The sequence below is a fragment of the Plectropomus leopardus genome, chromosome 7 (genome assembly GCF_026936395.1).
Source record: "Plectropomus leopardus strain MGB_pleo_1.0 chromosome 7, ASM2693639v1, whole genome shotgun sequence".
Taxonomy (NCBI): Eukaryota; Metazoa; Chordata; class Actinopteri; order Perciformes; family Serranidae; genus Plectropomus; species Plectropomus leopardus.
Window position 1 is genome coordinate 35482789 of NC_142182.1, and position 27722 is coordinate 35510510.

The 27722-nt window shown below is 38.8% G+C and overlaps 2 protein-coding genes across 2 annotated transcripts in view; both read left to right on the plus strand.

The window, feature by feature from the left end:
- Window positions 1-3039, plus strand: part of slco3a1a (solute carrier organic anion transporter family member 3A1a) — a 50278-nt gene extending 47239 nt beyond the window's left edge. The window contains exon 10 of the mRNA XM_042496342.2: window positions 1252-3039. Coding sequence (XP_042352276.1) covers window positions 1252-1604 — 353 coding nt within the window. The 3' untranslated portion in view covers window positions 1605-3039. The remainder of the gene's footprint in view (window positions 1-1251) is intronic.
- Window positions 3040-11033: 7994 nt separating this feature from the next.
- Window positions 11034-27679, plus strand: st8sia2 (ST8 alpha-N-acetyl-neuraminide alpha-2,8-sialyltransferase 2). The gene is made up of 6 exons (XM_042496338.2): window positions 11034-11576; window positions 12942-12998; window positions 14855-14989; window positions 15086-15343; window positions 19286-19579; window positions 23150-27679. The coding sequence occupies exons 1-6, from the start codon at window positions 11479-11481 to the stop codon at window positions 23466-23468; spliced, it is 1161 nt and encodes a 386-aa protein (XP_042352272.2). The 5' UTR covers window positions 11034-11478; the 3' UTR covers window positions 23469-27679.
- Window positions 27680-27722: the final 43 nt, after the last annotated feature.

Consider the following 27722-nt stretch of genomic DNA (forward strand, 5'->3'; position numbering starts at 1 on the left):
GAAAAACAAATGCACATTCAGGAGGTGGGAGAGTAATGGAATTAAGAAAGTCTAAATTGAGTTATGTAGAAGCACACAGGTCATAAAAGACACATTGGGCCTCATGCAGCAACATTCTCTTAAATTTCTCTCATTTTTTTTCTCTTAATTTTCTGGTAAGAGAAAATATAAGAGAAGTCAACTCCAGATGCACCAATTGTTCTTAACCACCCAAATCTGCTCTGACCAGGTATGCTCAATGATGAATCCCACTGATCATAAGTCACCTGTCAGCACAGCTAGATGTCTGAGACTGCAGACATGACATCCAAACAGGTTGTAAGAAGAACTTCTGCAGGCGTGAAATATATGTATAGCCCTGCTGTTGAATAAACGTAAACAAAGTACATGTAATTTCAGGAAAATGTATTGAAGTAATTAAAGTAAAAGTACAAACTAAATTCAATAAATCAAAATAATTAAAAGAAAAAGCAGCAAGTCCTCATACATACAGTGCACATGAGAAGTTGAAACCATGAAATCTTATTTGCATGAAAAATGACTTAGAAGATGAAAGAAATAGTTGCCAATTAATTTTTTAATTAATCGACTAATTGTTTCAGATGTATTTGTATATTTTCATATTTTTGGTTTGCAGGCAAAAATTTTAATTTATAAAGTTATCTAATATATCAATACTAGTGGAGTTAAAATTTGTAAAAAAAAATATTTCCCTCTGAAGTGTAGTGGAGTAGAAGAAGACAGTGTTATGAGTGTTATGAATACATAAGAAACGTAAAGGTTCCTCAGACTTGTGCTTAGGTGCAGTACTTGAGTAAATGTACTTAGTCAAATTACATCTCTGGACAGCAGAGGAACGCAACTCTCAGCATCACCTAAACATCCTCAGAATGTTGCAGTTAAAACGTTCGTCAGCATTTAACCTTTTAGGGACATAATTTGAAATGGTAAACATCCTTAAAACACCCTTGGAACATTAGATTAAAATGTTTTTTTTTAAAACATTAGTACAACTTGTAGGTAGCGTTATCCAGTGCTGTGGGAACATTTCCTGCTGGTTGGGTATGAGTTGTGGGCTCTAGGACGCGTGTTTGCGAGGTTTGGTTGGCGGCCTTTACATCACTACTCCTATATGAATGTTTTCAACATTGAACAAGTCCACTTAATGATGAAATACTGAGATCAACATAAAGTAGATCTCATTTTTTCTTTTTAGTTGAATATCACTCAGTGATTGCTTCTCTCTGACAGGATTCATCCCCCCTCCTCTGATCTTCGGTGCTGGGATCGACTCGACTTGCCTTTTCTGGAGTTCGGACTGCGGCGACAGGGGTGCTTGCCTACTGTACGACAACGTAAAGTACCGGCACCTGTACGTGAGCCTCGCCATCATCCTCAAGGGTGTGGCCTTCCTCCTCTACACCACCACGTGGTATTGCTTACGCAGGAACTACAAGAAATACATCAAAAGCCACGAGGGCCACCTGACGCCGACTGAGTTTTACCCCTCGCTTACAGACGGCCCCAAACTAGTGGACAGGACACAGTTTATATACAACCTAGAGGACCATGAGTTTTGCGAAAACATGGAGTCAGTTTTATAGTTTGTTACACAAAAAAGACAATATGGACATTTAAAGGAATATTTTATTCCTCTTTTTCTCCAAAGGATAAAATAAAATTTTTTTTTTTTTTGATAAAGGCAATCTATCTAAATGGCCCGTTCAGGTCACACGCCACTCCACGTCGTCGGTAAACTTTCAAGGGTCCATTTTAGTCGTTTACGTATCAGCGAGGTGTCGTCCAGTGTTGCCGGTGAATTCCTGTCTTGACTCGGTGGTAGAAGACAAACTCCAGTACTGTCTGGCCTCAGTCATAGTTGATTTTTAGCGAGTGGACATGATGCTATTATACAACTAGAGTTGCCATATTGTTTTAGGTCTGTCATGATTTCAGTGATCTGTGTGAAAAATGACAGTTTCCTTTCAGTCAGTGCACTGTGTGTTCTGTCTGTCACTCTCTCATAAAGGAGATTTTATGATTATATGAAAAGTTTGGTTGGTTCTTCAGTTATTCATATTTAAAAGTTGCCAAGTGTTTACAGACTAATAGTTCATCAGTTAAATGCATTTTCTAATGCAGGAAAGAGAAACACCCAGACTGGGTTGATATAGTGGCCTACTAGATGTTTGAATTGTCCGAAAAATCAAGTGGTATAACTTAAAACAAGGTAGTGTTTTCATGTCATCATGCACTGTTGAGTTTCTCGTTCTCTTGCTGGATCACAGGCACTTGTTTTTGATACTGTTTAGACTAGACCATGAGGTCTCGTCTCATACTGTAGGTGCAAACGTGCAATTCATATGATGCATCCATGTTTGACTAGTTTTGTGTCAGACTGCAGGTTTTTGTTTCTCATTCTAGCAGTTTGTTTAATTTCCATGTTTGGTTTTCTGCAGAGTTTATTCAGCCTAATGCGTCTTAATAAGGGATTATTCAAATGAGAATGTTAATTATATCTTCTTTTGACTTTTGCACCTAGGGGGAGAGCAAACAAAGAAAAAAATATCTCTATCTCTTTTAAGTAAAAGAGAAGAGGAGTAATATATTTGTTACATTATTAGGCCCAGAATGTTTTATTAGATTGTATTTGAAAAGACGGAGTAAATTATATATTATCTAAGTGTCTGAGATGTGTGTGTGTCACAGAAGATTTGGGACAATTCATAGCGATAGAGCTAATATGCTGCAATATTGAAGCAAACCAAATCAACTAGGCCTGTTTATTTCTGGAATAAAAGTTACAGAAACGTTCCAAGAGTTTGTGTGTGTCAAGGTCAAACTAAGTGAGCAACAACACTGAATTTATTCCTGGAAGTGTATTTGAAGAACTCTTTAACTCGGCACATACTGTACGGCCTGTTAGTCTACTGATCTCTCTGCATTTACAGTTTTGACATTGTCCCTTTTCTTACACTTTTTGTATGGCAACATATTGTTTATTTTACTCTGGAAATAAATTATTTTTCAGAAAATGAATTGAAATGCGAGTGCTTTTGCATTCTTTCAAATGGATTTTTTTTTTTAATTTTTGAGAAGAAGAGAAGACTTGTTTTCACAGTATGGAGCTTGCACAGATGTCATTCTCAGGCTCTTACACTCAGCTAACTATAGGCGTTGCTCTAAAGGCTAGTACAGAGAATTTTCAAATCTTAACCGATTGTTAAAAGGTGGGAGACCACAGACATAATGACAATAACGATTTTTAACGTTTACGTTAACGTGATCATCAGAACACACACACTAGAAGACTCGGCCAGATCTAGAGAAAAACAAATATGGAGGAGGATCGCTGTTGTCAGCTTGCTGCACTTGCATGCGTCTTGTTTTGCAGCGAAAAACCAAAACATAGAAGAGTTATGGATCAAGTCATGGCTGAGAATATGGATTGAGCGTGGATTATACATTTTGCAGCGTCAGAGTGAGGCTCTGGAGACAGAGGTCCTTTTGTTGCCCACCATGTTTTTGAGCTGTACATGTACACAATATCGTTTGTTGACGCTTCCCGGTCTCCTCCCTCATATTGGCTATTGCGGGTTTCCGCTCAGTATTCCGACAGAGCCGATAATCGTAAATATCAAACATGTTTGAGATTGGAGAGGCTCTGACACAGTCGGTTACATTAAGATTATTTAGATAACCCCTCACACTTAACCAGTATTTAGATAGATTATCGGTTCTGACCAGCCCCTAATTGGGAACGCCCCCTCCCCCCTTTCTTTCTATGTGCTATCACTGTTTTTTTGGCCATTTTACACATAGACTATAACTTATTTATTTTATATAAATGGCAACAATAATAACACTTCTGTCCTAATCCTGGGTTTTTTAGATACTCTTTTATCGTATGTTTTAGGGTTTCCTGTTTTCGTTTTTCCTTGTTTCATGTATCATCATGGTCAGTCTGTTTCCTTATTTATTTTGTAGGCTACCTCTTGTCATGTCTTGTGTTTCTTTATATATCTTTGTGTGTTTCTCGCCTGCTTTCTGTCACAGCTGTCCTGCATCAGCCTCGTTAGTCCCTCTCTGCTGCTCAGTCGAGCTGCGTGCAGTTCTAGTGTGACAACTTCTTGAAAAACTGAACATAACTTTTGTGCATTTTTTTTCTGCTGGAATGGTCAGACCTCTGTGTTGGATTCTGTTATTGGGGCAGCAGAAACACTTGTGTGTAATATGACATCAATTCAGCAAGTAGTACACCAACATTTCCTCCAACTGTTCTGAGTTGAGGGGGTGTTCACATGAAATTTCCCATTGGGGGATTTTTTTTTTTTTTTTCAATAATTCCGACCCCACATGAATGCAACCAGATTCTGACACAATCTCATGGCTCTCAAATCAATTTTTGAAACCATTCTCCTCTCTGCTGCTGCTGGTTGTCATTTCAGGATGAACAGTGCCCAGTCCCGCTCCACATCCCATCATCCTCATCTTCACCTCCACTCCCAGTATCTAGACTCCATCAGGGGAATATTCCTCAACTAACCATGGCCCCTCTACCCCCTAAATATACATCACCCCTAAATATACATCACATTGGAGTCTAATCACGACAAAACGTTCCACTATCCATGCTTATCCTGCACTATGTATAAATTATTGTTCATTCTAAATGAAGTCTCTCTGGATTGGAATGGTTTTGTCTTGTAAAAAAAATGTAAAGAGAAACATAAAATCCAATAAGGAACATGGACGTCGCAGAAACAACAAATAGAAGGTGATTTAAGGACAGCAAACTATAAATGGGATATAAATCAAGTCAGGTGTTATACATAAAATTTACGAAACATTTTATGATGAACCCTCTGCCTTATGTACTGTACATATTGTGCAGAATTACATTATTTTCTATCAGATAAGTGTTGAAGCACCATAAAGAGCGTGAAATTCAGTCAGTGCCTGCTCACGGCTCATCGTATATTCTCAATATTTCACTAAGTGCTCATTCAGTAAGATGTGAAGTATTGAGCCCAAAAATTAATGGACCACACCAGTACAAAGACTTCTCATATTTTGATTCATGCAGCAGATTTACAGCTTCCAGCTCAGCTATTATCTTTTATCATTCAGTCACGATTCATAAAGGGAGCCATTGAGAATTTAAGAGGCTGTAAAATATGATGCTGGATGTTAAATCATTTGCTCTACTTTTTCTAAATAAAATCAGGTCAATATGTGAGCAGTTTGCAACAAGAACGACAAAGATTCCTGTCATTCACCCGTCCATCCACTCTGGTTTCTGATGCCATTCACGTCGCAGTCTTTTATCATCTTTAAAAAGACTGCAGAATGTTCATCTGCTCATATATATTCGTGTTTATTCATGTGACTCAGATTCTCTAACAGCAAACGCTGCTAAAGGAAGAGCGACAAAAGATAAAACAGGCCAAGGCAAGTTTATTTGTGCTGCACTATTCAGCAACAATTCAAAGTGCTTTATATAAGATATAAAAACACATTTAGACAAGATATAAACACACACACACACAAAGTGTGAAAATGAGAGTGACCTAGAATGGAAAAAATGAAAACAGTAGAATAATTGTTACAGTGCAGCCACAGTGAAGTACAAATTATGAATAAATAACCGAATTATTGATTTAAGACAACAGAGTTGGAGCAGATCTCAAGTTTTCTGGGAGTTTGTTCAAGATATGTGGTGCCTGAAACTTAATGTTGTTTCTCCGTGTTTGAGGGAGACATCTGAGAGAAGCAGCAGATCAGAAATCGCGCACACTGCTGGCCCCCCTAGCACCACTGAACTCATTAACATTGCAGCAAGCTTTGTTTACATCTCACAATGTCATGAGCACAAGCTTCTAATCCATGAGTAGATGCCCACATCCTTCTGCGCAGTGGTACCAATACGTTCTCACTCCGAACTCGTCACAAAGTGCCATTATACTGAAGAATAGGCAGACATCTCTAAGGGTGATATCTCCATCACTCTGCAACACACACCAAAACTATATTGATATATAAACAACGCTGTATGAACTTACTCAAAAATTACTTTTATTAGAAATTTTTAAAAAAACACAGAAAATGTCCAGAAAATTATTTTACAAATATAATATATAACACAATACAATATATGAATTAACTAGCTTTTAGTAATTTTCTCATTACTTTTTTTCAAATTCTTTCAGCGTTTTTTTTTTTTTTTTTTTACCATATCTTGTTAAGTTGCTAGCTACTTTTTCCCCCATGTTTTTCAAAGAAATAAAACCTATTTGCTCAGGTTTCAAAGAGTTAAGGGGATGGAAAGTTGTTCTAATATGGAAATTTCTCAACTAACTGTATGCCGCCAAAGTGTTTTGGAGGTTTCATATTCCACCAACTGTGGGGCAATATCTCCATAATGACATTAATACATTGGCACTCTTCAAAATATACAGCAAAAAACATACAAAGTGGCCAATAAATAACCAAATATTGTCTCATTTTCAAGAGGGATGACCCCTTCCAGGTAAAAATAAAATCCATAACCAGAGGACTGAAAAAATAATCCTTTTTACATTTTTCAGCCTGCACATTACCATGAATGGAAAACAACATTAATGTACATGAAGTAAGAGATGACATTTCTTAGTTGCCGACAACTTCATTCCCAAAACATTTCAAAAGGTTACGCTCCATGTCTAAACAAAGAACCTGTCACACCTGCACACAGCCAATTAGAGTCTGACCTGCGTCTGACAGAGCCGCAGAGGGTCAGAGGGGTTCGGATGAGTGCGCGTGTGTAGTTATGTTGCTTTTACAAAGTGTGCAGTGAATTTGAAGACTGATCAGACAAGCTTGAGCTTGAAACGTTTAAAATGAATCATAAATAATAGCTTGGTACCAAATCTAAAGCCCATCTGCAGCTCTGAGCCAAAACTGAGCTTTTATTTTTCATGCCAAACATTCTTCAAGGCACCTTTTCTTTGTCATCTTCAAACATGATTAAAAACAACAAAACACAGTCTGCTGGACAGGAAATGAATCATAAAATGTCATTAAATCAAATGTCTCTCTGGCATTAAATAAGTAATGGATACCGTATAAACAATAAAAACTAAATCACAACTTTATTCAAATTTTAATGTTTGGCTCGTGTACTGGAGCAGCCACAGAGTGAAAACGACATGTCTGTGCACTCGTGCATGCAAATATGACATGCTTTTTAAAAAAATGTGTATTTCTGTGTGTTCCCGTGCTGTCAGGTGGATGTAACGTCTAATAATAGCACAATGACACTCTTCAACCAGACAAAAAAGCTGATGTATGACAACAGCTACAGTATCAGCAGCATCTGCCTCAGTTAACAATAGTCTGTGATACACGCCTCGCTCCGGATGCTTGTCACATCAAAGACACACAAAATGCAACTGCGAGACTCCCAGAAAGTGTCCTTGTTGAAAGTCAAAACACACTCACAAAAAAAAAAAAAAAGGCAAGCAGGCTCTAAATAGAAGCTGCTGCAGGTGAGAGTTTTCTCCTTTAATCAAGAGGCATCAATTAGCCTAATGGGTGCTTTAGTAAGATGAACTGTTGCACAACAACTCTGGCAGAAAGAAAGAAAGCAGTAAATCCTCTGTAGAGCTTTGACTTCTGTCTTTCTGCTGAGAGATATACTGTACATGTATCAGTGGATATGAATCATTGTGGTGTGAATGAGTGCCTGCTGAGATTTAGATTTTCATGCCCGGATGCAGATTCTTCAATAACAACATCACAAACAGGAGAGTCAAATCACTTAAATGCAAAATATATGAATCAGACTTAGATATCAGATATTATATCCAGGGTGAACATGAGTCTTGTCATAATGCATGCTGTCAAGGCTCCAGCTGCACTTTTCAATTTATGTAAATTAGCTCTTCATCCGTGTCTATGAAATGCAATTGTGTAGATAATAAATGCATGAAATTTGAAAACAGCCAGAACTAATACTTAACATTTGCTTAGCTAATTAATGCTTAATTGCTATTAAACACAGGCTACGCATGCGGTCAGTGATCATGTATGAATTGGTTATAGATATTATTAAACTATGATGCAGTAGAGCTGAAAACGTGAATGTATTTAGGAAGCTATGAACAGGGTTACTGCAGCTTACCACAAGGTAGATAAGACTTTTTAAATTCCACTTGGAATTAAGTATAAGACCATGTTTCTAATAACCAAACGTGAAGAAGAATAGTTGTATTTGAAAAAATTGTGAATGTAACATAAAACATGACTTTTTTCAATCCTGTGAAAAAAGTTAAATTATCTACATCAAATGTTGGGGAAAATAAATTTTAAAAAGTTTTTAGAGTGGAACACATGGAAGACAATGAACATATTATTATATAAAGAAAATGCATTTATTAAATTATTACTTTGTAATTATTAATTATAATAACAATAATTCTTCTTATTATTATTATTATCAATAATAATTGTTGATTATACTGAGATTGTACAGTGCAACACAAGAAAAAAAAACAGTTCATAAAATCCTACTTCCTATGTCTGGGTATTTTTAGGTAAAGTGAATTGATTTAATCCCAATTAAGGCCTTTTAAGACTTTTTAAGGGTCTGCAGGAACCCTGATGAAGCCAAGCAGGACTAGAAATCCCTGTGAAGGACGACGATGATGTACAAATGTATAATCTGTAGTCACTTTATTTATGACATACTGTAAAAACTGCACTCATTTTTTACCTTTAGTTCTTTATGAAAAAAACAATTATTGCCAAAATGCAGCCATATATTCTCACACACTGTAAGCCTATTTAATAGCTGTCCTAATTAACATGGCCATTGTGCTGACATCTGTAACTTATAGATAATTAAAATGTTAACATGTGTTTACTCAGTGCTTAATCACGAGTAAATTGAGCTGCAATTAGTGAGCTTTAATGTAAGCTGTTGCTCTCAGTGAAATGGCGCTTTGCTACGAATCCAACATTAACGTCTGTGTGCCGGAGGTGCAGCAAACACTTTAGCAGGAAACTGCAAGAAAGAGCAAACATGCCCAGCTAGCTTTTTTCAGAGTAAACAACATAAGCTTTGAAAAATATATAATCAAAGAGAATTGTAGACCCAGCAGAGCTGGTGGTCGTAACTGTTATACAAAGATATATGGTCTGATGCATTTCTTTCTCCAAGATCAGCAGTCCTGCCATTTGGTAGGAGAGAGAGAGAGAAAAAAAACAGAAATCCCCTGAGCGATGCAAAAAAACTGAGAAATGTGAGCTTCAAAAACATTTTTTTGGAATGATAGCAGCGTCCAACATTTATTACTCAGTAAGAATATCTCAGCCAAAAGTGAAAAAAGAAAGTCACATAACTTTCATGTTAGCCTTCATCCAAACAGCTGAAGTTAACTGCTCCAAAATCCAGCATCAGTGGAGGAAGATTTAGATCCTTATTTTAAGTATACTAAAAACAAATTACTCAATTACAAATACAAGTAAAAGTCCTGCACCCATTACTACATAAGTAGAAGTACCATCATTAAAATGTTCTTTTTGTTGCAGCTTGTCAAAGCTGAGCTTGTTTTAAGTGCTTTATTAGTGGTCCAGTGGTCCCCAATCTAGGGGTCAGCCCCACTCTAAAAGGTCACAGGGTGAATCTGAAGGGTCATGACATGATTAATGAGGGTGTAAAGAATGAAAAACAAAAGTCTCCTTCTCCATTGTTGTTTTTTTGTGAAATGTTTGATAATTTTAACTCTTAGGGTATTGAACAGCTCTTCAAATGAAAAGAGGATATCAGTCTTTGAAACAAGAAGCTTGAAATGCTACTTCTTTAAGAGATTCTGAGCAAAAAAAAAAAAAGACTGAGACTTATTTGTATAATCTTGAACAAAACAAGATTATTGTCTATGTTTATATTTTAAAAAAATCTTAATGTGAAAGGTAGTGTTTTAAAGGTCCAGTGTGTACGATTTAGTGGCATCTAGTGGTGAAGTAGCACAAATGAAAATTCTCCAAGCATGTCAAAGAACTACGGTGGCTGACGTAACAGCACAGATGACCCTATCTAGAGTCAGAGTTTGGTTTGTCCCACAGATGTACAGAGAGACCTCTGTAGAGTGTTGTAGAAGGCTCCCTCATGATGCAGCAGGAGCTACAAGAGCTGTTATTGCATCACATAACTCTTCAAAAGTTGAGCGGATCATCCGGACGTTTTGAATCCACAATTCTGGACTATCACCTCCCAGAATTCCCTCATACGTGGCCGCTCCCACGTACAAGAGGCTTGCCTGTCCATTATCGCTCCCATAACACGCCTACGTGGCTTGGATTGGAAATAATGACAGCTAGTGTGGTGGCTGCAATAGAAATAAAGCTGCTAATGTTTTGAACATCCATCACCATGCTTCTTGGAATGTTACCACCAGAGAAGTCGTATAACATCACTCAATGGAAACGCAGTCATCTCGTAGTTTTGTTTATCGACATTTCAAAAATATAGCTTAAATTTTGCTCAAATCTGTAATGGAAACCTGCTAACTGTTTGGCTACTACAGAAACTGGCTTCAAAGCTCACTTTATGATTAGTCTGTCCTGGGCTACTGATGTCAGCATGGTGGACTCCATGGAAGAGAACCTGTTCTGTCGGTATAAAGTGGCTTATGCTAAGGTAACAAAAAAGAAATCTTATTTTAAGGTGATTACAAACTAATAAAAATATTGTTATGAATATTATATTTCTGCCAATAGATTCCCCTAAATACTACATTCTAGTCTTTAAGTATTTTTAAAATGTTTTTACTCAATAAAAGTAGCCTACAAGTGACTTTAAACTTGAATTTAAGCACAGTACTGAAAGAGAACTAAAAAAAGATGTCCCCATTAAATTCATTAAGTGTGTGATCCACTGGGGCTCCCTCACTGTGTTCGGGGGCCACAGGATGTTCACTGAAGCTTTGACCTCTATTTTAAAAATGTAGGCTATCAGACCACACAATGCATCAAACTGCACTCTGTGTTTGGAGCACTTAGCGCAAAGCTGCACCTGTCTGGCTGCCTTTACACTGCGAGCCAACACCTGGAGAGCGGAATCAAAGCGGCTGGTGTGGAGATGGAGCTGTTGGCCGCTGCGCCTTTAAGACTGCATGTGGTCCATATCTCGCTGCTCCCATGGCAGGCTGTGGAGGTGCACGCTTTCAAAGTTTGACTGGGGAATAGGAGGGAACAGTGGAGACAGCAGCGGCATCGGCCCGTCGGGAAACAGACACCGGGAGATCATCCTGTGAAGAGAGAGCTTGGGGAGAAAAGGACCGCAGCTCGCCTGGGAGTGTCCGACTCCGGTGATAAGAACAATGGGAGAGATGGCTGAGCGGATTTTCCGTTTCTAAATGGGAAACACAAGAAGGTCCGTGTAACCCAGTGTTTGCGGGAAGGAGGGACTCCCGGCTGCAGCCTGCCCCTTTCTCAGCCATGCCGCTGGTATTGCGCACGCTGCTATTCGGCTTTGTAACGCTGCTGGTTGTGGTTTTGATAATTGATGATATTGCAGAAGTGGAGGAAGAAACTGCGTAAGTAGCTCACCGTAATTTCCCCGTGCATTGTGTGTGCGTGCGTCTATTGTTTTCTTGTCCAGCAGGTTATTTCCTCAATCAGTGAATCAATGAAGTGGTGCTTGGGGGGAAAAAGACAAAATGAGTGAAATAAATGAGTTTATGTGAGTTTGGAGTTAAATGTGGAGTGTGCGTGTGGTTTGTTTCTACATTTGTAACACTTGGGTGCAGCAGTGGCAGCTGTTCCGACAGCAGCCTGCCTGGGTCTCCAAGGATTTGGCTATTTGTCTTGCAGCAGCCTGCATGCGGGATAGGATACATTTACACTATAGAGTAGAGTGTGTGTGTGTGTGTGTGTGTGTGTGTGTGTACGTGTGTCTGTGGGGGGGCAGGAGAGAGAGGGGGGCGAAAGATTGGAAACAAAAGAGGCTTTCTTCTTTTCTCTTTTTCATTTTCCAGACTTTGAAATGTTGAGCAGTGCAGCAGAAATCTTCCAAGTCATGCAACATGCCCCACTTGTATTTGACCCGCAAGAAAATACATCCTTAATTTAGCACCCAAATACTTCTGGCAACCAACTAGTGCAACGTCCTCATCTCCCTCTCATCATCATCATCATCCCCGCTCCAAAGATGCTGTTCTACCTGAACAGCAAAAAATGACTTTTTTATGTCTGTGTTTTTTGGATCCTCACATTTCCCTTTCAGCAAGAACATTTTGTTTTGAATGCAATTACCCGGCTGTGGCTCATGTTGTAATGAGGTCATATTGGTTTGTGATGTGCCGGTGGGAGAAGAACCAGAACCAATTCCACTCCTGCATAAATGAAGCTTAACACAATTATAACAATATACTTAAAGGCAGCAGGATTTTGAAAAAGACTGAGATCAGCCCACCTGTCTGTCAGAGCAGCACTCTTCTGTTTCTCACTCCTTCAAGATGAGCTGGCGGCTTGTCACGATTCAATCACATGTGAGCAAGGTCATGATTGCAAAACAGGGAGATCTGAATGCATATACAGAGCATTTACTGTAAATGTAACTCCGCTGGCGTGTGCAACATTCCAGCAAAGAGATAGCTCACTTCCCTGCGAAAAAGAGGACCTGCTTTCAGTATAATGGGGTTCCATTAAGGCCACATTTCTCCTCATTACATCAGCAAATGGGCCCACAGTGGATTGCTTTAAAAATACCTTGATGCATGCTTTCCACCTTCATTCTGTCTTAAAAGACAGGAGTACAATGCGGCTGGTGTTGAATACAGTCAGTGCATTATTGTTATAGGATATGATTACAGGAGGCATTTGAAGCATCAGTCCATTATCAGCCACTCCTTCAGGCTACAGATTCCTAATTCAATCTTAACCACTCTCTTCTCTTCTAGAAATAGTGGACATTCAAAGAAGACGAACTTGCACCGGCTCATCCCTAAACCGCACAGGTCTGAAATCCAATTTTCTCCCTTCACACTCACAAGTACAGCCTATAGAAATGCATATACATACATATGCATGTGGACCACCCGTGGAGGGCTCCCCGGTCTCCATGTGTAATCTTTATAGATGTTGGTCATTGGAATCCTTTGCAGCCTTGACTGTGAGTCATTCACAGTGAGCATCTCATTACTTTTTACAGCGAGAAGGCAGCTGCTATAAATACACATCAGTGTGGCGGTGTGTTTGTGATAACAAAAAACATCTGCCATGAGAATAACGTCGATTTTAAAAAAGCTGAATTTCAAATAACATCAACAACAGTGCATTTAAATGATTCCGAGCCTCACTGAAACAAAGTCAAGAGAAACCAACGTTGGTGGAGGAAGTATTCACATCCTTTAATTAAGTAATAGCAGGAATACCTTTATGTAAAAAATACCCCTTCATCAGTAAAAGCACGGCATTATATAGTCCAAAAATATTGTTGCAAAGGATGGGTGGATATATAATTTTATTGTGGATCGCAATTAAAAACGTAATTAGTTGATTGGGGCGAGCCTCCATTATCAAGATGAGCCTGAATATCCAGCAGCACTCGACGAGACTCTGCAAGAGCTGACTGCATACGCTCCAAACTTGAAATAAAAGAAAAAACACTGAAGATAATCAAGCATTAACATGTTTCATATGAAAAGATGTGATGCCATTTCAAATAGCTGAGAAGCCTGTTCTTAAGGTTGTTTTTCAATAAAGACGATGTTCACTAAAAGCAGAAAATGAGTACTATCTGTGATACAGTAAAAATATTTGTCTGTTAGGTTAAGTGATTGCAGTATGTTTTAGAGTATGTTTTTTTATGACTCTAAAGCATATTTTGATGATTATATATATTGTGAATCTCGGTTGTTTTGGTTTAGATAATCGTGACATTAAATTTTCATATTGTTGTATGCCTGATGTCACTAAAATGTATATGAAGAATGAAAAGTAATCATTATGCAGTATGTAGCCTCATGAGTGTTTTACAGTATATTATAATCTTTGTATATAAAATCTTCCTGCACAGTGCAATGAGTAGATATGACGCTATGAAATGAGTTGTAGTCATGGGTGGATTAAGAAAAGATGGGGCCCCTGGCATCTTTTTGTGTTTTTTTCTGTCTTTGTGGTCATTTTATGTTATTTTGAGGGTGGTAGGTGTTAGTAGGCAGGTTTCCATTACAGATTTTCACAAAACTCAAATAATATTTTGGAAATGTTGATTAAACACAGTTGAAGATGACTGCATTTCCATAGAGTGTTGTTATGCGACTGTGAAAAAATCGACTGCAGTTTTGCGAAAATCGAAAACAGTTTAAATCGCCTGAAATACCACCTCATGCGAGCGCAAAAACTTTTTTGGTGATAAATGAGAGTTTTTCCAAAATTGACGTGTTTCCATTAGGCATATTTTATATCCACAATTTCATTTTGCACAATTTGAGGGTTAATGTAAACCTGCCTAATATCAGTGACATTTTGCAAGTGACCAGGGGGCCCCTGGCTCTGTAGCTCAAGTAATCCATCCATGAGCGTAGTGCAACAGAAAAGTGCAATGCATGTAGAGGAGTATTAGTATATAGTAGCATAAAAAAGCAAAGCTTTATTTACTTAGGAATATTTGTACATGAATAAATGTTCAATCTGTAGAGAACATGACACCCTTTATTCTTAGAAACTTGATTCAGACGGGAAAAATGAAAATAACTGGGGGGAGAAAAGAGGGAGAAAGTCACACAATATATGGACCTATGAACATGGCTTTTGTTTTATGTTAATCCACAATCATGTGTCAATAACATGGCGTTTCATTCTTATGTAGAAAGGCTGCGGCACCGGATCCGACCACTTTGACAAGATTGAAGGACGTAAATCATCTCAGTCCGAGCTATAACAACACCGCCAGGCTCTCGACAAACGGCTGGACCTTCAACAAGACCCTCTCTAACCTCATCAGGCAGACTTATCACTCCCTCTATTATTGTCTCAACATATTTTCACACTCAGCCAAGCAGAGCGTTTCATAACTGCTGTGTATTTTCTCTTCTCACAGAAAGAACATTTTGAGATTTCTGGATCCGGAGAGAGACATCTCCATTCTGAAGGGCACGCTGAAACCAGGAGACATCATCCACTATGTCTTTGATCGCCACAGCACCACAAACATCTCTGAAAATCTCTACCGTCTTTTGCCAACTGTATCCCCCATGAAGAACCAACATCACAGGCGCTGCGCCATCGTGGGGAACTCTGGGATCCTGCTCAACAGCAGCTGTGGACCTGACATCGACTCTCATGACTTCGTTATCAGGTGTGTTTTTTACCACCCTGCAGAAAGAGCATAAGTGATTTCAGGGCTGGAAGTCTTCTTCCACTTTAGATAAATCATAAAACACGCGAGTCAAAGTGGGCCGTAATTGAAATGGATTAGCACATTAGTTTCAGTTTTAAGTTTATCTCACTCTAACCGAGAGTATAATTCACATTGGAATGATAATCGCCTTCCCGAGTTTAATTCAGGTTTAGAGTTGGTGCTCACACAGCTGGAAGCATATTAATTGCACTTGTGAAAAAGCTGTCAAAGCTTTTTAATGATTTAAAAGTTGGAAAAAAGAGCTTCCGAACTGAGTGCAATTAAATGCATGATTATACATTAAGCTGACATTTTTGAAAAGACTTTGCAGCAGAAAAAACATTGTGCTTTTTTGGAGAAACACCGGTGCTCTCAGGGGTCCTGCTCTCATTTACCAGAGAGTCGGGTTTGTGAAGTCATCAGCCGCCTCTGTTTAGTGTTTAAGGAGTGGCTGAGTGGGTTATTTATCACTCTTCATACTTGTCGTTGGAGGAAAATAAATCTGTCTGGGGTCATATTGTAATGAAAGTTGCACAAAAAAAGTATTCTGATTTGGATTCTGTATACAGCTGGGGACAGTCTGACAAAACACGCACAATCCACTGTGAGAAACATCCTCTAATAAATCAGCGTTGCATAAATGGAGCAGGAAGTGGCTGTATGCGGTGGCACCTCATTGAACTGATTGATCGATAGCTGAAAAGGCCTCAAAATCCTTGTGTGCCCCCTTTTTATTCTGAAATTGATTCTGCTGTTGGCGCATCTTGTCTTTTCTAAGTGCTGCGATGTTATGCTGATGGGGAGAGGTCATGATTTTCTGGACCACAGCAGCATGATAATCACGCCAGGGCACGGCGGTAATGTTTGGCTGAAGGCAGACAACAGTGAACGTGGCATTTTGAGAAGCTGAGGAATTTGCTCTGGCATTCATGTATCAGATCGGGAGATAATGCCTCAGCTAAATATAGTTCTCTGCTCTATGTTGGGTTTCCATAAAGTAGGTTGACTGTTTTGGGGTTATAGATTGTTTCAGCTCAGCGTTGTGGGAATGTAATGGTTCGGCGTATGTGAGCAATTTATTGGATCTCTCAGAAATAAATTAGAGCCAGGCGGTGGTGCACATTTGTCACGCTTTCTGTTCATGTGTAATACTGAAACAGCTGTTTTCTAAAGCAGGTACATTAACTCTCAGAGTGTACAACAACCATTAAGCTATGAAATAACACAAAGTCCCAGTCTGTGAATTCCATGCATTTGCAGATAACACTTAAAAAAAAAAAAAGTTCCAAAGCTGAAAGTGTTGCTGGGGAGAGGGACTTCTGGTGTACTTTGCTCAGCCAGCTGTCCCCATTAGCTGGCCTCGGATAAGTGGACGACAATAGATAGGTGGACAGACAACATATATAGATGCTTAAAAAGCACAAATTGGTGCATACAAATTCACCAGAATGCAGAAAAATTAAGTGTTTGAGTCCTAAAATTTTGTGGTGGAGGACCCCCACACCTCTGGTTTCATATGCGCCCCACCCCTGATGTTGAAATGAAACCTATGTCCTTGCACACAAGTGTAAATTAGAATGTGTTAAGATGTTAAAGAGAAGCACTCCTGGTTTGTTTTGCTGCCACACGGCTGCACAGAATAGAGATGCTTCACCATGATAATTACTGGCTTTGTGTTTTCTGGTGTTTACTTGGAGGCCGAGGTTAACATCAATAAACAAAATGCCACTCTGCTTTTTTGCTGAATTTCACTCGCATTTCAGCTCTATTTCACTCCTGGTGGAAATTTCCGTAGGGCAATTGCTCTGACTAGCTTAAGGACATAAACAGATGGGTGGTAAACTGAAGGGAAAAAAAGCGTTTCAGTCAGGTGTGTGAGCTGCAGGGAGATTAAGGTTTTTGAGAAAGGTATATGTCTGAAGTTAATTAGCCATTGCAGAGAGGCAGCTTTGGTCACTTTAATCAGCTCATGAAAATAAAGACCTGTCACAGTTAGGCTGCTGCATATCATCATGTAGTCTTAAGGACATGTATGATTAAAGTGTGGATTTTTGGCTTTCATGAAGCTCATGCGGGGAGTCTCGTGACTGAAGACCACAGCAATATGGACTGCATAAGGACTGATTCTCGTTATTTTCATATGTATCAAACTAGTTACTGACTCCTCACGTCCTGCATTAGTTACATTTGCATAAAAGATATACAATGCAGCACCGTCAGCTACAAGATTTTTTTTAAGCCCTTACTTCACCTGAGTGTTCAATTAAAGATTCAAGTAAAGAAAACCAGAAGAAAATAAGAAAATACAGACAGAGGGCAGAGTCTCTGCAGAAAAAGTCACCACCACACTCCTCTGGCATGTCATAAATGATGATGGACAGGGATTACCTCTGTGTGAATCTATGCATTGTTTTTACAGAAAATCCAGCATTATATATCTTTCTTGTTCTTCCACTTTTATTCAGGTTTTTCCATTTAATTTGTCATCCACAGAATACTGAAATGAATTTGGGAAAAGGCTCCACTTACTTTCTTTATATTGAGGAATCCTTTAGGGTGCTGTCAGTCAGAACCAAAGGCTGTTTGAAATCACATATAGGCCGAGCACTTTAATTAACTCATTAACAACAGTCCACTGCACATCGAGACATTTCAGCCTCTTCCTTCCTAGGCACACGTGTGTTAATACAAAGAGAAATGTAAGAAGAACATTTCTGCTCGCTCTGTATGGGCTGTAAGTCACAGCATCTGAGCTTAAAGGAAGCTTGTGAGAGAATTAGCAGTGTTATCTATATAACAGGGCTGTAAGTGATAATGTGTTAATGGCGATTTGATCATAGTGATCATAGTGTATGTAACTTTATTTTGTTTAAATTGCATTTATCGGTAGCTGACATTCCTGGTTGTACCAGAGATGATACTGGTATCATATGAAATTTGAAGACCTGAGGAATCCAGTTGTGCTAACCAGTGTCATGCTAGCTTGTCAAAGTTGAGGTAAATTTTGGCAGTGGGAAAACTGCATAGCCAAGACAATCTTGTAAGAATTGCTTTACCTTGTCAATATGGAGTTCATTTTGAAAGTAAAATAATGGAATTGAAAAGGTGATTATAATATGTGATAAATCATGATTGATTATTGAAATTCTGCAATTTATTGGAATTTCCAAAATTAACGCCCCAGGGACTGTTTGGGACTGTTTGGCGCATTTTTTACGCTTTTCAATCTTTATTTTTTTGATAATTTTGGCAGTGTTCATGCTGTGGCATACGTTTTGGCAAGATTTTCTATTTTTGTTTAATCTTGGAATTTCCAGCTCAGCTCCTACAATAAGTCTAAAATACACTGTGTAAACAAGTGCAAAAAATGCTCCATTGAAACCCATTCAAACAGCAATTTTTGGTGGTTTGGTGTTTTTTTTTTTTTGTTTTTTTTTATCTAATAACACAGTTATTAGCATCATGGCAAAAACCTGGCATTTAAAGGGTTACAATTCTAAAAAGTAATGACTTTGATATGATTTAGACTAATGTTGGTTAAAAAGAACTCAATGAAAGTAGAAAATCATGTTGATGTATAATACTTTTTAAAGCGTGATTTTGAAAAGTGCATTTTGTGTGCAGAGCGATAGGAGTGTGTGTAATATTGAAGTGAGCCCAAAGGGTTAATCGTTTGACAGCACTATTATATAATAGACCTGGTGTCCCCTACAAATAACTTTAGTATAGTACTTATACAAAGCAGGTTTGAAGCAGTGTTGGTTGATCCCGGTTTTACACTTTGCTTTATATTTCCAGATTTGTATGGTTGAGAGGTTCAGAAAACAGAGGGACCACATATTAAAGGAATTAGTATCAAATTTCTTGACTTTGAGCTCAATTGACATGTCTTGTTTTCAGGTGTAACCTGGCACCAGTGGCGGAGTACTCTCAGGATGTGGGCTGGCGCACCAACTTGGTGACCATGAACCCCTCAGTGGTGCAGCGGGCCTTCCAGGACCTGGTGAGCGAGGAGTGGAGGGATCGCTTCCTGCAGCGACTCCAGAGCCTCCGGGGCAGCGTGCTGTGGATCCCAGCCTTCATGGCCAAGGGGGGAGAGGAGCGGGTGGAATGGGCCCTCCGTCTCATCCTGCTGCACACCGTGGATGTCCGCACCGCCTTTCCCTCGCTGCGCCTCCTCCACGCTGTCAGAGGGTAAGATGCAGCTCAGGCTGGCAGCGTCTCTTAAGAACACCTGTGAGCAGTATAATGAAGGGCTCGGCAAACTCTAATCTGCAGCCCAGGTGGCTATTTTTAAACAGAGCATTAGAGCTGATCTCCAGGGGCAGCGGGTTTGAGAATGCTCTGCGGTCTTTCTCCACTCAGTGTGCACCTGGAGTCATTCTGTCAAATCTGTTTTGATCAAGTGTGAAATGTGTCTTTGTGTGACTCTGCTAACATCCTGATGTTCAGAAGGGGTAATGCTTAACATATTCCCCATTTTAATTTATTGTGTTGGCATGCAAATATTTTCTAATTAGCACAAAACACAAAGAAAAGCTGAGGCTGATGGGAATGTGATTAGTTTTCAGGTATTTGCTCATAAACCAAAGACAAATTGAAGGAGCTGTGTGTGACATTCAGCATATCTATGATTCAGGGGCTATTGACAGCTATTATAATCATGTAAGTCAATTTTGTATTCATTCCACTGAAATCACATTCACTTTGTTGAAGTTTATTTCACAGTACGTCAAGTTCACTCCTGCAGAAGTTCTTTTTCTTACAACCTTTTTTTGGTGTCATGTCTCCAGTCTTGTTCATGTGTCTTGCACACGGCACAAAACCTGCCCTTAAATAGTGTTTAGGGGGCGTTACCTGTGCTTCCTATGATCAAGTGTGGTTCAGCATTGAGCACACCTGGTCAGAGTGGTTAAGAATGTTTGGTGCATCTGGAGCTTATATTTTCTCTTACCAGAACATTAGGATCCATTCTAAGAGAATATTAAAATTAATATTAGGAGAAAATTAAGAGGAAGTTGCTGCATGAGGCCCATTTTGCCGAACCGTTTTCGTAGTATAAGAGAAAGCTTCCAAACAAGCCACCATATTGGTCCAATTTGAAATTTAGGAGCAGACAGCCCACAGGCCTAGTGGCACACCCATCAAGCAGCCAATGCTGAAAAGAAGCGTGTCCAAAAATGCCCCTTTGGACATGTTCCATATTTGCACAGTGCATAGTGGCGGGGGTTAGCTGGTCAGTGGGACACACTCACAGGAACTCATGTATGTGGGCAGACTATGACTTCAGCTAGCAGAGAAGCTCAGATTACCACACACTCAGATGGGAATGCCACTAGTCCACTATGTCTTTACATAGCAAACACTTGTTTGCTACTATGTTAATACTCTGAATTTCACATACAGCTCCTTGAAATGTATCCCTAAATTCACTCCGAGGGGAGACGGGATGAATGCCTAACACCAGCTTGGCTGAAAAACAAACAATTTGTGCCTTTACAGGGAGTTACATGCTTTGACTATCTCTTGATTAATCAGCAGCAGGATGCAGTCGTCTCGTCTAACCCTCTGCAAGAAAGCAAATTAGCACATTTCCCAAAATGTCAAGCTACTCGTTAAATTGAAGCTTAGATCTTCAAAATCTGATCATTGTGAGCAGGTGTTCATTCTCAGCTTTACTGCATCGATTCTGAATGATTTCTCTCTCTCTCTCTTTTATTTACAATAAAGAAAAGACATAATGAAAGGCACAAAATAAGAACAGACACAACCACAAAATGAAAAAAACAAAACACCACAAATGAGACTAGCAATAGAAGGTATCTGAGCCAGTGAAATTTACAAACTATGGTCTTAAACATCAATTCTGATTTATAACATTTTTGAAAATGCTTTTTAAAGCGATCAATTTGCTGTATGTTTGAATTACACACAAAGTATTGCTTACTTTTACTTTCAAATTGTGCTATTTAGATAGTGCTGTAATAGTTGACAGGCTGGTGCAGTGCCGCAGGGATAGCACAGATGATAACAAACACTGTTAAGCTCTGGTTTAACAGGACTTTTATATTTTGTTAATCCTTAATAGTTGTGCTGATTCATTTTCTGAGCTGGTCAGTGAAGCTTTTTTTTTTTAAGATTGCTTTTTGCAGATCTGTCTAATACAGCCTCCTCTGCCTTCAGGCTGTTACAAAATCCCTCTGTGCAATTTTCAGTGCTGTCCTCACTCCTCTTTCATCACAACAGACTCTGCTCAGGATCTTTCCTGCTTTGTTAAAAGCTTAACAACCACCGCTGGTCAGTGACCAAATTATGCTGTTTCTTTATGCCCCAACTAGCACTGGGTATTGTGGAGGGGTAGAACAGGGCCATTATATTTGCAGTTAACAGTCTGTTTGATTGTGTTTTACAAGAGAATCATTCAGCTGAAATCGTCCTGGGTTTGAAATGCATGCTTGTCCTTTTCGCACTAAGACTGAACTTCAGATACCCATCTTGTGCAGCAGAGGACAGAGGATCTGCTCGTTTGCACTCCAACCAAATGTCATATCAGACAGTGTCCCCGATAATTAGACTGTCTCCTCTGCTCGTTAAAATGCTGATCACCTGCTGTAGTGTTTGGTGGGACTGTAAACCTGCCCTGTGGAGTTCGCCCTTCATGGCACATGAACTGCTTTAAATAGTCCAACCTCCACATCTCAGCACGACCTTCCACACTAACACCAGAGTGCAGAGCACCGGAGGAGGCAGCAGCAGTAGCCTCGAGGCTGGAGAAACAGGCGAGTGACTGGAAAGAAAAATGAAGCTGGGGCGAGTGAACGTCTGACCACCTGCCCCTGAAGCTGCTCCTGAGGGCGTCTCACTGTCACAGGAGCAGCTAAAATAGAAGTATGCAGCTGTGCAGAGCAAAGTGTGTTTAACATGCTGTAAACGCACCAACCTGAACAATTAATCCAACGTTCAGTCATCATTTTTCATAAACAATAAACAGCAAAAGCTCTGCCAGTGTGGTGAGAAAAAAAAACAAATTTTCCAGACTGCGGTTTCACTTGTTGTACGGGTGTCTTTGACTGGAAACTAGACAAATAGAAATTATTTGTTTCCTGTGCAGATGGCTGCACTAGATTCAAGATTTTTTCAGCCAAGAAATGTGTGGAAAAAAATGTTTCACTGTGCTTAGACTAGGGCTGCAAGAAGCTTTTTTTTATTGTCAATCTGTAAAAATGCGATCTCCTAGAGTCTGAAATGGCATTATCAGATTGCTTATTTTTTCCAATCAGCAGCACAAGAACATTTTTATTTATTTTATGCTATAAAAGAGAAGAAATGTAGCAAATATTCACTAAGATACATGAACTACTAGAGTACATTACTTGTTTAGAGGAAAACATTTTGACTTCATCCACTGAGCAAATAGAGGAAGAGACGAAAAGGTCACTTATTGATTATGTGTGAGCAGAGAGTTTTTGAAGGGGCAGCTTGGTGGTCCACAGCACAGAAACATATCCTCACCCTCTAAATTTTTTACTTGTGTGACTTGTTAGGATTCAGCTCCACTCTGTGTGCTCCACCATACTGTATATTTGGATTAATATCAAAACCCAGAGGGAGGAAGGTCTTACTGAAAGAGATAAGTGTCGTGAATACTGACTTAAGTGTGCAGCCTAGAAGAGAGCTCATATTCTTCCTTTTGCTGTATTTCTTGTTGACACTTTTAGAGACATTGGTAGCATTTGATCTCATGCGATATGTCTTTGTCAACAGGTACTGGCTGACCAACAACGTCCACATCAAGCGTCCGACCACGGGACTCCTTATGTACACAATGGCCACTCGCTTCTGCGAAGAGATCCATCTTTACGGCTTCTGGCCCTTCCCACTCGACCTGCAGGGCAAACCAGTCAAATACCACTACTATGATACTCTGAAGTATGAGTACACATCCAGCTCCAGTCCTCACACCATGCCTTTGGAGTTCAGGACCCTGAGCGCTTTGCACAGACTGGGAGCCCTCCGGCTCCACACTGGGGCCTGCGATGCGGACAGGAGACCACAGAAGGAGCTCCAGAGCAAATCTCCATGAAACCACTATGAGACTCTGAACAAACACTTTTCTTGTGAACGTACTTTTATGAAACTTGAATTAACTTATTTTCAGTACTTGGAATGAACTTTTTCTATTTCAAGCTCTTTTGGTGACTTCTTTGACTGGCGTGTTTTACCTTTTAATGAGATTTCTATGGCAACCTTGGAAATAATGAGACCCTTTTCTGCTGTCATGTCCATCTGCTGGCCCCTTCGTTTCATTGAAAAGGCCATTTTTAAAAGTCCATCCAGGTTTCAAGCATGCTTATATATTTTAGATTAAGGATCCAGAACACTTATTTGTGTTTCCAAAATAGTTCATGAGGCAACATAAATTAATATTCCCAGTTTGGCTCCTTTAACCCTCTATGGTAACCTCTATGGTGTTGACTCTAGGTAACACCGCTTTTTTGGCCATTAAACCATTCTCAATTATGCTGCAATACTTTAATAAGGCTACCAATAACAGTGTTAATATTATAATATGACTTTCTGGAGGTCATGTTGAGTCACTTTTTTGGTGCTCCCCTCTCACGGTTCAGCCCCATCAACTCTCTCCAAAAAGATGGTCAGAAAATGTATTTTTCTGTCATTTTACAATCTGGAAAGAAATAGATTCAAAATAACAGATGAGTAAAGTTTAATTTTTAATTATTAAAGTTCTTTAAAGTTTGCTGAAATATGCTTACACTCATTAACACTGGGCTGTTTCACAGTGTTACAATGTTGCCTGAGGGTAACAATCGGACAAAAAACTTAAGACAAGTATTAATTTTTCATATTTTTCCTTTTTCAAATGGCATGAAATTTAAACTTAAAGGTTTTTCAGTATCTTCCATAAGTATTGTATACAGTTTTATTAAGATACTAAACACTAACTGTCTTTTCTCATTTGGTGCAGTGTCGCTTTAAGGTAACATACCTAAAAATATGTTTTTTTGAAATTCTTTTTACAATGATGTCTACTTACACAATTTATGATAAAACAAAACAACAACACCAAAAAACAACAACATTTTCTTTACCAAATGCCATAATAATGTTCACCATAGAGGGTTAAAGGTGTGTTGTAATTTACCCAGCATGCCAACAATCATGTGGAGCTGCTGAATTTATGGCTCCTGTGAGTCTCTTTTTGGACCACAAGATGGAGGCACTTAATAATCAGGGAGAATGTTGATGACAGAAAAAAAATATAGTCAACTGTTTAAAAAGCTGCTTTATTTCTTCAAATACAACAACTTGTGAAACATTTCATGCTTTTATAGCTTCATATAAAGTACCGTCAGTGGTGTTCACTGTCAAACATGTAATTCCTAACAAGCAAAAAAATTCCAAAAGTCCAGTCAACCGCAGCTGCCATGTGATAAAGTTAGGTCACCCTGAGAGCTGAATGAAGAAATGGAAACAGGTTGAGCTGTATTCAGCTTCTGTGAGGATAAAGAGGGAGTGTACCAGCTGTTCACATAAGAATGTTTACTCAGACTTAGCCAGCGCTAAACTGTCTTCTGTAAACTTTTCTCGAAGCACACCAGCCCTGCTTCTGCACTGGAAATATTAATAGTGAGGTCAGGCTGGAGTTGTGTGATAGAAATGAAAGTTTAGATTTTTTAAAGGAATGTATTAGTAATATTCTTACAAATATTGTAAGAAATGAGCCCAATTGTGTGCTTTAAATGAATTCTGAATCCAAGTCAGCAAGTTTCAGTACAATAACACTGAGAGGGGGAGGAGCTGATCATGTGTATGCCTTCAGTCATTTTAAATGATGTATGAATTGTACTTGTATAGTTTGTTTAGGTTAACCACTTTACGTAGATACGGATTGTGGGTTTTGACTGACAGTATTTTGTGCCTATGATAAATAAATTGGACAATTTGTAATTGGACCATTCACATGTCCAGAAAGTGTTCAGGGTTTATCTGGGTTATTCCTGGGAAAACAGGAAAGATAGAAAAACATGGTTACAAGACTTTATAAAGTCTTTAAAGTCTTCTGAAATCCAGCTATGAATAAACACTTAAAAAACACCAAAAAATTAAATAAAAATAAGTAGATTTATTGTATTGTTTAAGGGAAACTTTGGTATTTTTTTTTACCAGGACCCTATTTCCATGTTTTTGTGTCTCAGTTACTAATGGATACAGCAACCTTGAAAACTGGTCCAGTATGCCCTAGGGATGATGTATGACGATGAAGCTAACATCACTCTGGTTCCCTCATCAAAAAGCTGATTGGATTTTTCCATTGAATTTTGTATCAATGCAGAAAATAAACTGGCAAATAAATATTTCTGATAATTAGATAACTTGTTCAACAAGATAATCTTCATATATGAACATCACTTTCAGGACTTTTGAAGACTAAATGTAATTGCCAGAAGTAAAAAGCAATGATGTTGTGTAGTCTTATTTAGCCACTTGTTAGCAACTACCTCTTTTAAGATGCATAAAAGTTTCAGAGTTCACAGTGGGATATTTACTGACATGTTTTATGTTGTAGAGCAAAATGTGAAAGTCTCCTCAGCTTGTGTTAACCACAGACCTTATTTCAGGCTTCTAAACAAAAACCCATTCAAAAAACCCATTAACTTTGAGACAAGGGAACTGGAGGTGCTGAAATGCTAATGGATATCTGAGTTTTAGGACTCACGCCTGGGGTTCTCTATTGAGAGAGACTGCTGCAGAAGCAGTGCGTCAAAGTAATCCCTACGGCAATTGTGCAACGCTAATTTACATCTACTAAGACTGTTTAGACAAGAACTGCCCTACTGAAAACAGAAAAGTCTTTCCTTTCCAGTAGCACTTTGTAATGACACACCATAGAAGAACTGTAACACTAACACTAGTAACAATGTTTTCGCATTGTCAGGTCTCACGGCAACAGAAGGGGTTTTCAAAAGATTACACTCTGTAACCCAGTTTCAAAAGTTTGTCTTCAGGCACCCAAAATGCAGTTGTTGTGTGAACGAAAGGCCAAACCGCAACAAGTGTTTGACCTTTCATGCAAGAATCGTTGCCGTGTAAACAGCTCTTAAAAGTGCTTGTTTTTGCCACTGACAGGCTCAGATTGTTATGTCTGACAACAATTACGAAAAAAGACACTACAGAGAAATGAAACGTTTTTCCCTTACCAGTTGCAGCTGTTTGTTTTTGTGTCTTGCACAAGAAGTCTAGTTCTGAAATCTTATTAAGGGAGGAATCTTTGCAGGAAAAACAATGGAAGAAACGTTAATGAGTTGGAGAGATGAGTGCCTGGTAGAGTTTGTTGTGTTGGACTACAGAGGGTGTAGCTTTGTGTATCTGATTTTTAATGACATTGCTGAATATTGGCACTTTCGAAAAGTCTGGGAGATTTCAGGCAAGACTTCTTTAACCAAACTTACACACACTAACAAACAGACAGGATTAGTTTTATTTCTTTATAATACTGTCGGACATAATAATGAGCTTGTCAGTGGCAAAAACAGACACATTTAGTACATGTAAACTGACAGTGCATACTGCCTCAGGGATTACCTTACAGCTGGTTTTACCACTGAGGCTGCAGAGATCTCTCTCTATACTGGATCAGTTCCAAAAATGTCATCTCCATTAGTAACTTAATCACAAAAACATGAGAAATAAGGTTCAGGTTCAAGATTTGTTGTATTAAGGGTAATATCAGACTGATTTGACAATGAATTACTAATTACTAATTACTGAAAAACTAATGAATTAGTACAATGCTAGTCTGGATTATATTTATATACAAAAAACAGTAAAAGTCTTGAAGTTCAGCTGAGATTTTAGTTTTTTTCAGTTGTCTTAATGCTGGGCTTTCCGCCAAACACTTTGGGTATTTTTGTGCAACAAAATGCCTCTTTTAATAAATATTAACAGAAGTATTCAAATTATTCCAAGAGTTTACAGCTAAACAAGCAGCCTCTCATGCTCTTCCAGCCATGTGATTTATCCATAATAGTGTTGTTTTGACAGTATGCGCTTGTTGACTTGCATGTTGGCTAACACCGCCAGTAAAGTTAAGAATAGATACGAAAGTTGTACCAGAGATGGGAGTAGTCTGAAGCGATGAAAAGTTTATTTGTTCGAACTCGATATAAATAGAAACATTCTGTGACCAACACAGTTAGGCTAATTAACCCAGAATCTGGATTTGCAACAGTTGCTGTTAACATGCAATTTCTGCAAAAAAAAACAAAAAAACAATTACTTTTGTAATGTATATCAAATGTCTGCTTAATGTTTAAAT